At 43.3% G+C, this 11860-nt stretch overlaps 2 protein-coding genes across 12 annotated transcripts in view; one reads left to right on the forward strand and one right to left on the reverse strand.

Moving 5' to 3' along the window:
* LOC307210257 (unconventional myosin-XVB-like) overlaps window positions 1-6858 on the forward strand; it is a 77026-nt gene extending 70168 nt beyond the window's left edge. For all 5 annotated transcript variants that reach the window (XM_079965862.1, XM_079965861.1, XM_079965863.1 and 2 more), the window contains 5 exons: window positions 757-878; window positions 2332-2465; window positions 4213-4346; window positions 5404-5544; window positions 6387-6858. In XM_079965862.1, the coding sequence (XP_079821988.1) occupies window positions 757-878; window positions 2332-2465; window positions 4213-4346; window positions 5404-5544; window positions 6387-6446 (591 nt within the window). In that variant the 3' untranslated portion in view covers window positions 6447-6858. The remainder of the gene's footprint in view (window positions 1-756; window positions 879-2331; window positions 2466-4212; window positions 4347-5403; window positions 5545-6386) is intronic.
* A 330-nt stretch (window positions 6859-7188) lies between these two features.
* The window catches only part of RECQL5 (RecQ like helicase 5), a 48208-nt gene continuing 43536 nt past the window's right edge, over window positions 7189-11860 (reverse strand). For 6 of the 7 annotated variants that reach the window (XM_079965942.1, XM_079965944.1, XM_079965943.1 and 3 more), the window contains 4 exons: window positions 11306-11381; window positions 10353-10604; window positions 9685-9757; window positions 7189-9141 (listed from right to left, as the gene is read on the reverse strand). In XM_079965942.1, coding sequence (XP_079822068.1) covers window positions 9041-9141; window positions 9685-9757; window positions 10353-10604; window positions 11306-11381 — 502 coding nt within the window. In that variant the 3' untranslated portion in view covers window positions 7189-9040. Of the gene's footprint in view, window positions 9142-9684; window positions 9758-10352; window positions 10605-11305; window positions 11382-11860 lie in introns of those variants that run through there. The other variant, XM_079965946.1, reaches the window with a different exon arrangement.

The raw sequence follows: 11860 nt of genomic DNA on the forward strand, positions 1-11860 counted from the left end.
AATAAAAAGGATGTCTGAAGGAACCCTTTGCAAAAGGCTGGGGATTCCTCTGAAGATGCCGCACACATTGCCTGTGAGCGTATGGTGACATCTTCTTCCCATTAGGCTAAATTTGCTGTGACCTAGCTTGATGTTTGGGACACTTTCAGGGCATCAGCTGCCAGAATTTGCTGAATATCTAGAGTTACATAACCATTAATAGGACTGTGTTGTTCAAGCAGCAAAATGCTTCCCTGCTGGTTCCTGCTCAAGGGATTGTAGGTAAAGAGTGAAGTACAATGCAATGCTCTCTTTGTTGGGAGCGCCCTACTCTCGTGTAGGAACCTGGTAGGGACACATGCCCAACTGGCATGTTCTCTCCCTCCTGGCCGGTCGTTCGGGAGCTTCAAAAACTTTATTCTGCCTGAACATCACGGCGACTGATACCAAAAGGCATTAGCATGCTTAGGGATCCGCAGAGTATTTGCAGTTTGCGTAACAGACCTCAGTAGCACAGCATTTTGGCTAATATACATTTATTTACATATAATAGACTCGGAGCATTCTGACTTAGCTCCATCCTCTTTCTCATCAGACAGCAGAGAGAGAGAACAAAGGACAATAGTCCCACTTCACAGAACATAGTAACACAAACATCCTGTCTCTGTCACTTCCCACACTGTGGAATGAAAACACACACCATCATGTGATAGACAACAATCCCATGACTGCAGACACGGGGAATGAATCTCTAACACTCTTGTGGGTTGTTCCTAGGTGCTGCAGAATTATATGAAAGGGAAGCTGCTGCTGCCACACACCAGGGAGCTAGAGAAGCTGGTGTGTGCCTTGTCTCTGCTCCAGCACTGGGCCAAGGGAGCTGGATCAGTCCCTTCTATGTAAGTCTCCTGTTCGTAGCCTTGGGTGGTTTGTGTAGGCCAGAACCTGATGCTTGGCAGAGACATTTCCCTACGTGTGTCAAGAAGACTCATCTCTCAGGGAGGGTGAAGATGTATTCACAAAGTGCAACCATCCTTTAATATAGGCAAGATGAGGGCCCTGGCCAGATCCTCATTACTCACATACCCCCCTCAGCAGTTCTTCTTGTCTTCCTCAGAGCATGTGCATACTGTCACGCTCCTAGTCCACACGCTCAGAAGAGCTACTTGACTCCTCCCTGCCATTTTGGGGGTTTAGCCAATGTTGTTTAGAGACAGAGCAGGTAAAATGTCCCTCATACTTGTTTGCTAATGGTAACTGTTCCAAGCAAATAAAGTGGTAACAGGGCCAGTCCGCCCATTAACCTCAGTGAGGTAGTTGCTTCAGGCAGCTGGCTGGGGACAGCTAGAATCCAGATGCCTGAGGAATGTGCCGTTTGCCACCTCCTGTGCTTGTAGCTTGTGGGCATTGCCTGGGAAGAGTGGATCCACTATTGCCACCTGCTCCTCTCTAGCCTCCTTTCCCCCCACCCTTCCACTTGCCTCAGGCGGCGGAGGCAGGAAGGACAGTGGTGGCGGAGGAACACCATTCTCCGTTTTGCCTTAAGTGGCAAAATGTCTTGGGCCGGCCCTGGTGATAAGGGGACTAGCTTCTGTCACTCCACTATAGGTTGTGGATGATTCTGTACTCTTACCCACTTTTGCATGCTAAATTTCAGCCCCATTATGGTTTACTTCAGGGGTGGTGAACAAGTGGCCTTCCACTTGAAGCTCCAGATCCCATCGGTCCCAGTCAGTATGGCCAGAGCTGAGGGGTGATAGGAATTTTAGACTAGCAATATCTGGATGGCTGCAGGTTCACCACTCTTGCTTTACATGATCCATGTACCCTGGGGGTGAGAAAAATGATGCAAGAGGTCCTGCTTACTAGTTTATTTCCTCTAATTAATCTACTGAAGGTTAAATGAATTGGAGGCTGAAGTAAGGACCAAACTTGGAGGCACCATTCACACAATCTGAGTACAGAGGTACATTGGTTCTCGAACTTAATCTGTTCCAGAAGTCAGTTTGACTCCCGAAACAGTTTGAAAACCAAGGTGCGACTTCCGATTGGCTGCAGGAACTTCCTGCACTCAAGCGGAAGCCGCGTTGGACGTTCAGCTTCCAGAAAACGTTTGAAAACTGGAACACTTCTGGGTTTTTGCTGTTCGGGAGCAGATTTCTTCAACAACTAAGCCATTCGAGAACCAAGGTAAGCATATTTCTTACTTGGGCCCTGTGGCAGCAGAGTTCTTTCTACTAAACCCAGCCTAAGGGAAATAGTAGTATTCTTGAATTGTTGTTCAAATATTTCTTTCTATGGAGCACAGCTATGTGTCCTAACCATACCTTTATTTTCTGATCACCTAAATAGAGAGGAACTAGTAAGTTACATCCCTGATGACGTTGCACGCCTCATCAACCCAGTCATTGTTCAAAATTCTGTTACCTATCAGCTGAAAACCACAAAACAACTTGAGCGACAGGAAGCAAAAATCAGTTTCATTGGTAAGTTCAAGCGGGCAATACGGTTGGAGCTGGTATGATCTTATTCTGTAATCCCAAACTTTCTGCCAGTTTCCTGTTGCCACATGGTATTCCCCCCCCCAAACATCAAGGCATGGAATCCAGGAGCATACTGACATGTTTATTTTGCATTCTCCAAAGAACTCAAGGCAATTTACATGGGGTTATCTTATTTCATTCTTCAACCTAATTGTTATGAAGTACGTTACCCAGTGCTTGACTTTCAGTGAGATCTTCCCTGAGTCTGGCTTTTTTCTTTTATGTACATGTAGATTACTTGAGGGAAAATGCACACATATTGCAAAACGTGCTTTCTCTTAAGGGCAAGCATCTACAAATTATAGAGGTAAAATGGATTGAGGCATTTATTTATAGTATGTCTTAGTGCCTGTGACTTTTGCTTTTCCTTTGGCACAGCAAGATCACCTCTAGGTTCCTAGAGGAGGATGGTCACAGCTTGTTCCTAGTTCTCCTTTATTACTGTTCAAGTAATTCTAAGGATATTTTTGTAAATCTTTGGATTATCACTCTTCTGGTCCCATCAATAGCCTTTTTTGAAACACACAATAATTCTGATCAGGACACTGGTCTGTAGGGTAGGCAAAATGTGAATGCAAAATGTTCACGTTTTTATGTAGTGGGACTCTTGGTGTCAGCAAAACCCAACACGAAAAGCGTCTCTTATCTACAAAGAATGCCCAATCCTTCAAAACCATGATCACCATCTGCAGGATCCTTCCAGCTGAATGTAGAAATGTGGTCCCTGCTGTCGACACTTTGCAAACAGCCTTTTTTGCTGCCTCGGCTGCACTATAACTTCCAAATACTGAAAATAGGTGGCATCCAATGCATTCATCCCATTAGATTTACCCTTGTGCAATGGTATTTTCGTCCCGTACCTTCCCCAGAAGAGATGGGGTGGGGTGGGAGCTAAATCCTATGCTAACAGAACAAGGGACTTGTGTTCTATATTGGATATAAGCCACTGTGTGTGACTGTAGAACTGTACGGCACCACAGTTCAAGAAGGACACTGACAAACTGGAACGTGTCCAGAGGAGGGCAACCAAAATGGTCAAAGGTCTGGAAACGATGCCTTATGAGGAACGGCTAAGGGAGCTGGGCATGTTTAGCCTGGAGAAGAGGAGGTTAAGGGGTGATATGATAGCCATGTTCAAATATATAAAAGGATGTCACATAGAGGAGGGAGAAAGGTTGTTTTCTGCTGCTCCAGAGAAGCAGACACGGAGCAATGGTTCCAAACTACAAGAAAGAAGATTCCACCTAAACATTAGGAAGAACTTCCTGACACTAAGAGCTGTTCGACAGTGGAATTTGCTGCCAAGGAATGTGGTGGAGTCTCCTTCTTTGGAGGTCTTTAAGCAGAGGCTTGACAACCATATGTCAGGAGTGCTCTGATGGTGTTTCCTGCTTGGCAGGGGGTTGGACTTGATGGCCCTTGTGGTCTCTTCCAACTCTATGATTCTATGATTCTATCAATAATGTGACAAATCACTGCTTCTGTAGTTTTTGGATATGCCAGGGTAGTTGTGCCCTCTGGCTGTGGCAGCCTTGGGAATACCAGGCACGGCACAATAGTCTTGCCTTTTAGCCATATTCTTTTCAGGAGATGGGGCAACCCCACTGCTAAATAGTCGGCAGCAGCAATACAGTGGTTTGGCTTGGCCTGTTGGGTTTGACATCATGACCACTTCCTTCTCTTGTCCCAGAGCACGTGATCCAGCTGCCGCTTTTTGGCTACAACGTTTACACTGTGGAGAAGATCAGTACACTTGGGATCCCCACGCCTTGCTTTGTAGGAGTGAATGAGGAACAGATCGTTGTAGTGAATGGGAAGACCCAGGTATGGTTTTAGTAGAAATCCCTGGAGTATTAGCAGCTTACTTTAGAGTAAGTAGCAAGTGCAGGGTGCCTAATCCAGATCAGGACCATACTGGGGGGCTTTAATCCTCACCCCCCCCGCCCCCATCTGCTATCCTTACCTGGTTCAGGGAGGCATTAATGCATTAAGAGGAAAACTCACATTGGTTTCAACTATAAATCACAAGTGTGGTGGACCAACATGGGTTGGGGCCTCAAAATAGGGGAGCATAGCCCTTTGCTTCCTGGGTCTGCACACAAAAAAAGAAAATTCATACAGCTGTATCTAGTTTAACTTTTCTGAAATGTTCATCTGTTTCATAAACTTAACAGTAAGAACCCTTTATGTATCTCATAACGTGGGCTCTGGTCCATGAAAGCTTCTTTAACTTCTTCAGCTTTCAAGATGTCACAATAATCCTCATTTTTAAACAAATCAGTGAGTTTCCATGTGATTGGGCTGAATATAGTAATCAGCATGTAAATGTCATAGCTACCCACAGTGAGCGTTACCCAAGTGTGCTTTGGCAGGCTTCATACAGAATCTGAATTAACCTTATTATTTTAATAGTACTTACAATAATTTCAATAAAGAATAATTGTGGAGAATGATGGAATAGAGTAATTTCCACAAAATTTTCAAGTTGTGGTTCTTTTTTTTACTATTCCTGCAGCTGCATTATGGAATATCATGAAATGGGTGTATAGAGTGATTTACATTTTGAGGAAAGAATGTCCCTGAAAAGGCAGTTTCAGGGGGAGGGAGACTCTGCTATGAATATTTGCTCAGTTCAGAGGACTGCTGTTGAATTAGGATTCCTAAAAGGCAATTTGAAACATGCATTAAATTCTGTGAAAGCTCGTGCGGACAAAATAACAGGAATTAACTTCTCATATGATTGGCTACTTATGAGAACAGGACGCTGCCATGAGATGAGTCACTGACCTGATCCAGAAGGTGTTCTTAATAGTCATGCGGTGCTTTTGATCCTCCACTGCAATATACGTGTCCTAACGGCAGTTTCCCTCCCTTCACCCAGAACCTTCACAGCCTCATTCCACTGGCGACGATACAGAGGATGCGGACTTTGCGCCCCATGAATGAATCTGGGCTTCCTGGCCTGGAAATTAACTACGGCTCAGCAGCAGACCCCAAAACGATTTGGTTTGAATTGAAGCAGGTAATATCCCTGGTCGTCGCCTCTTAAGTTAAAAAATCCAGATGTAATTTTTAGCTTTGCACATTTTGGGCCGTAACCAAGTTTACAAAAACAGACACAGCACAGTTGGGAGATCCGAATCTTACTAGGGTTTAGCAGTATTCTACGGCCTTAAATTAGTCTTATTTCTGGTTTGTGGCATTCCCCTAGTGCAATACACCATAATAGAAGCCTGCTCTTTCTACAACCAGTCATCCAGGGCTCTTGGCAGAACTTATTTCTAGAGGTTAAAATCAAGTGAATTTCTAGCTACCCCAAGGCACTGACGTATGCTACAAAGAGGTATGTTCTGCTGCTAGAAGGCAGCAACTCATGGGATTAAAGGCAGGAAGCCTGTTCTGCAGCATCCCTTCATGCTGTATGCTTGGGGATAGGGTACATCTCTGGCTTGCAGGAAAAGAGCATAGTGAGGAGTCCTTTATCTGGAACTAAACCCACTGTTCCTGCACGTGGTTCCCTGGAGGTGCTACTGCCAACCTGTGTAGCTGAACCACAGGACAGCGTTGCTTTTGAAGCAGGAGAAAGACCGCCATATGGGAAAACAAGTTAACTACAAGGCTTTTGACTACTGGATTTTTTTGTTTTTTGTTTTTTAAAAAAATACTGGCACAAGGAACACCAAGCTCTAGTAAACGAAGGCTCCATCTGGGTCTCACTTAAAATTATTTTTTTAGTTGGTGTGGGCTTCCTTTTGGAAAGTAGAGGTGCAAGCACAAAATGAAACAATTTCTCAAAATGAGGGGGAAGGAAGTAGAGATGGCAGATGAGGGACTTTTGTTTCATTGAAGTTTCTATCTTGACAGGCTAAAGCATTGTACCACACGACTGCCATCATCCTAGAAGAAACCGAATCTGAGGCTTAGTGAGTGGCAGAAATGTCTTTTTTTTGAACTTGAAATCATAAAGCTTCATGCAAATTCTGTTCATCACAAGCATCTGAAGTAAGCACTGTTAACTTGGTTCTTGCTCTGCCTCCTAAGCCCAACCTCACTGGAGATTTTCCCTCTTTATTCAGATGCGTTGTTTTTTTTAAAAAAACACATGTTTAGCCTTTCAGTTACTAGAGAGCAAAACTGGCTTAACAGTTCTAGACATGCTTCTTATTACATGTAATGAAGTTCAAGGAAGGACACGGGTATTTACAGTTTGTTTTGCTCAAAGCAGATCCAGGTTTACCCAAAGCATTGCTGACTTTCACCGTTACTGGCGCTGACAAATTTACACTACCTAGATGTTCAGGTATTATTAAAGCACTGGCATTCTACCTTTACTGTCCTCAATGGCTGTCGTGACTCTCCTTGATGCTTGTTTAATTGTGGTTCATATATGTGCTCTGAGCAGCATCAGTATGAATATTCCTTATGCAAACTGGAGGGGAAGGGGCTTGATCAGCTGTGGGAGGGGGCCAGGAAGCTTGCCTCTCAGCTGATCAACCCCCCCTACCACTCTTTCTTACGAGAGCCAGAGCAGTATGGGGCTGGGTGATGTTATCTCGGCTGCTTCTTCCTCTCCCAAGGTGGGCAGGAAGATCCTTCCTTTGTATATGAGCTACTGCCCTGGCTCCTGTGTGATTTCCAGTGGTAAAAATAATGAGATTAAGCAGTGTAAGCTCTTTAACATTCATTTTATTAGCAGCTCACCATGAACCTTTTAAAGTAACAAACCCCTAGCTCCCAAGTGCAAGCTATTAAGAAGGGGGTCCCTCTGCCAGGCCCACCTTTGTCTAGGGAGTTTCCACTAAAGGAAAAGGTTAATGCTTCTCTAAGGCACAGAAGAAGAAAATACAATTGTAAAAAACCATAATCCCAGCAGGGAATCTACAGTCTATGCCGAACTTGAACTATACATAAATAAAGCAGCATCTTCCTGCTAAAACCCCTGGGCAATTTTGTCACAGTAGTCTGATAAGATGACATGAGAGGCACAATGCAGCAATATGGCTTTAAGTGAATACTTGCACAGCCCTCATACCAAAGACTCTGCTGTGCAGACTCACCTCTGCCCAGTCAACTGTGATATTTGGAAGGCTGGTTCTTTTAACATCCTGATGGACAATACAAAGTGGCTAATACAAATGGCTACATCTCATATAATAACCTGTAAAGTATTTTGCATATACACCTGAAAAACATAGTTCTGCACATGCAACACACTCATGTTTTCTGCAGGTGCAAATGTCCAGGACTCCTTACCGTGCATCAAACGCACCTGTCATCACAGAGCTTGTGAAGCAGCCCTAATGTGAACCTACCTGAAATCACATGTCAGTAATAAGCTATTTGCAAAGGTCTCTGATTTCTTTAGACTTATTCCATATGCACAAAGAAAAATGCAATTATGCGTTGCAATGGCAACAACTTTCCTGAAATACGTATTAGGCCTTTTCATCAGAAGGAGGTGCTCCTGGATACAACTGTTTACTGCAAACAAAAAACAGAATATAAACACTAGTAACCACCAAATAGAATTTGGCTTGGAGGGAAGGGTTGCCCCATGGCCTCTATTTATTCCTGAGGTTTCACAAAATATAAAACTCTTCAACTTATGTAAGCAAGGACATGCCCTCAAGCCTTGAAGAAGACTGTTCTCTCCTGAAAAATAAAATTGTATTAGTGTCTGACTACATGTTACATGCATTTGTATGTAACACAACTCTGATGGCCATGGGGAGCATAGAAGTTTGCAAACATGTATTTCACAACCTCATGTGAGAGTGGAGTCATTTGGGATAACCCAGCTGACAGGAACTGGCACCAATAACCTCCCCTGCCCTGCTGGCGTTACAAAATCACCCGCTTCCCATAGCAGCTGCTCTCTGTTTAAAGAGGTAGCTTTCTGGATTTTATTATACTGTAGATTGATTTCATGCAACCTTTAGTTAGGCCCTAAATTTACTTTGAGACGGAGAGAGTTGTCCCTGGCAGCACTTCTCATTCTTATTGCAATATGCACAGTTTAAAAAATAATAACTCTAGTGCAAGGAGACACTTTTCAGCACAAACAACACAAATCAAAAGGGACCTGGGCAAAGCAGCTCTGCCAGACTCCCTCCCACAGTATCAAAATGAGAAAGCCTTCTTCAAAGCAAATGTATTCCATGACAACTCTGAGTGATGTTGCTGCTGCTAATTAAAAAAACATAGTAACGGACTGGGGGTTGAGGCGGGAAATCTTGGGTAGCAGCAAGATTCCTAGTCAGCAAAAGAATCAATTACAGTCTCGTGGTATGTCTAAAACAAGCAAAGTTGACCGTATCACAGAGCAGCCTTGTAACTTAAAATTGGTGACTTCATCTGCACAACAGACTTTACCTAGCTAGGATAACATCTCAAAGGCCTTTCCCCCAGGCCAGTGCTTAACTGGGTCCACCACCCCACTCCCATAGCTACGATGATTCCTTTAAGTGCTTGGGGTCCAGCAGCCACAGGAAGCAGAGAAAACCAGTGCCTTTCAGGTGTCATGTTTCCAAGCTGGTTAGCTCCTGCCAGTCTGTCTCATTTTCACACTTGTCACGGGTTTTGAAAAATTCCTTGATCAGTCTCTGTGCTTCTTCTTTTACTACAAACAGAAAGTAACACACAATACACTGATGCCCAACCTTGTTCACCACTGTTAACTATAGTATCATTTAACTTTGTCTCCAAGCCATCTGTGAAGAAAAGAATCTGCATAAACCTCCCTTCCCAATAACACACAAGCAAAATTAGGTTAGTTTGATACTGCATCTCTCTTATGCACATTTGCACAAATGCTCTGAACCATGAAAATATTCCAGTGGCAAATGCTGTTTAAAGAATAGGGGACTCGGGGAGAATGAAATGATCTACCACCGAAACACCGAGGAGATGCTAAGGAATGAAAACTATGTGCTGACACCAGTCTTATAACATTCCACATACACCTTCCAATTCCTATACCTTAGATACACCACTTGCATATTTCAAATATTTTCTTCAATTACACATATTAGATTATTTTACCCTAGCCCCCCCACCCATCATACACAGCTGGCTGCCTGATCATTTTGTACTGGTGTTAGATCCAGTATCTACTGGTACAAGGCACTAGACATTCCTCCCCAGCCATCACCTGATAACTCACCTGTCTTACGGAGAGGACTCTTGTCCGCAGCCAGTAAGTGAGAGAGGTGCCGGGCAAACCCTTTAAACAAATCCTGCCAATTAGGGATGAAGAAACAGAATGAGCATAACAGGGTTCTCACCCTCACTGACATATGATTGCTTTTGTGTACTCTCTGGGACATCTTGGTACTCCTATAACGTTTCCCATATTCTAACGACTAGGTGCCGAGACCAACATGGTAGGACCTAGCATCTTCCAGTTGTGCAGCACCCAGGACATGTATCTGACCTAATGAACTAATCACTTAGAAATAGAAAAACACCAATGTCTTGTATAAGTAAAACTTGTTGATCTGCAAGAAGTTCCTAAGGAACAAAGTCACAATGTAAGTATTTAAGCTCTCATTACCATCACACACGATTTAAAAACAAACACAGAATAAGCGTGCTGTTGTCCCACCAGTATTTTTTTCTGATATTGTCTATCTAGCTCACTGAACATTGGCTATAGGAAAGGGTAATATACCCTGCTCTTTCCAGACATGGTTTACCCTCACCCTAAAAGGGACCCAAGACACTGGCCAATACAGTGGAAATGGTCTCTCCATGCTGCCAGTTAGATAGGACAGACAACACTGCTAGGCACCCCTTCAAGAGGAGGAAAAAGCAACATGGCTCATAACCAACCTTGGAAGCAAATCTGCCACCTTTGTAGAAAGGGGTCAAGTATTTTACAACAATGTCTGCCGTTTCCTTAAGTGACAATGCCTTTGTAGTTGGCTGGATGATTCTGGTTGTTCCTTCTTTATCAACCTGCGACAAATTGGGATCAAACGTAACTTTCTTTTTCATCAGCCCATCAGCTTTCCCCTCTGATTGCATTGTGATGGAAGACTTGGTCATCATCCGTAGCCTCTTTCCAGAAGGGCTTCCCAGATCCTTGAGAGAGAACAACAGAGGAACAAATACTCATGAAAGGAATGTTGTGAGAAACAGGGAACGCATAGCCTCTGCCAGCAATCTACCAGAGTTTCCTGACTTCTATTTCTTTGTGCCTTCCTAATGTCAAGGGATGGGGTAAAGGTCCTTTCCAAATACTTTAAACCTTCAAGAAACGGTGTGTGGCTAGCTCACTTAAGAAAGTAAATGTCCCTCTTCAGGTATTTTTGTGTCACTGATCTTGCTATGCCTATTCATTACCAGTGGCCCACATAGTTGGGAGCAGGTCACACCCTTGCTGATTGAATCTTTTCCCCCCTTTGTGTTCTGTGTATAAATAGGCTTCTGCATAGCCTTTTCATCTCATTAAAAAAACAAAAAACCTTTCATCTCTTAATACTTGGAATGTAGGTGACCACTTCATTCATCTAATGCCTCCAGCTCACAAAATCTGATGCCACAATATATTTGTTAGTCTTTAAGTTGACACAACATTCTTTACAACAAAGTAAATCAGTTTATTTTACAACAAACAAACATGTCTGGCCTCCTGGGGTTTGCTCAACACATCCTAAGGTCTGAGTGAGCTTTCCCACCATAAGTTCCTGCAAAGCATGCTTCGCCTGTATCTCAGGGATGTTTTTGTGTGTGCTCCTATGCAAGAGAGAGAAGGGGATTTAATAATAGTAATGAAGTATCACCTCAGCTGACCCTGGTCTCTTTCCATTATGGTTTCGACAACTGTTTGTCATTCCATCTTCAATGAAAGGCTTAACTCTGTGGGGGGATAGGAACAATCAGATACTTTGTTCAAGGATGGTGTATTTATGGTATTCAAAGGAAGCAGTAAAAACAACAGTCTTGACATGTGGTTTTCAACAGGTGAGCTACGGAAATAAAAAAATAGAGCTGGGGCCCTGATTTTTAAAACTGACAAATTCTATTAGCAGCTCCTGCAACAGACACAGATGCCATCCACAAAACATCTGTAACCACCTGAATTTTAAAAGCACAGCCTAATAAATATTGGAAATATATTTTAAGGACTGATTCAGCTGAGAATTCTGTGAATTTAAGCAATCCAAGCATACTTATCATCCATTTGCTGTTTAGAAAGATTTTACTCAAATAGCATTATTATTATTATTGTGGAAATTAGTTACAGATAGTTAACACCCATGGAATGCCCGACTCAGGCCTGCTTCTGCAACTCCAAACTCAGTTCTAACCATCCTCCTGATTTACAGCCCAGACAC

The sequence above is a fragment of the Podarcis cretensis genome (assembly GCF_951804945.1).
Source record: "Podarcis cretensis genome assembly, chromosome: 2".
NCBI classification, from domain to species: Eukaryota; Metazoa; Chordata; class Lepidosauria; order Squamata; family Lacertidae; genus Podarcis; species Podarcis cretensis.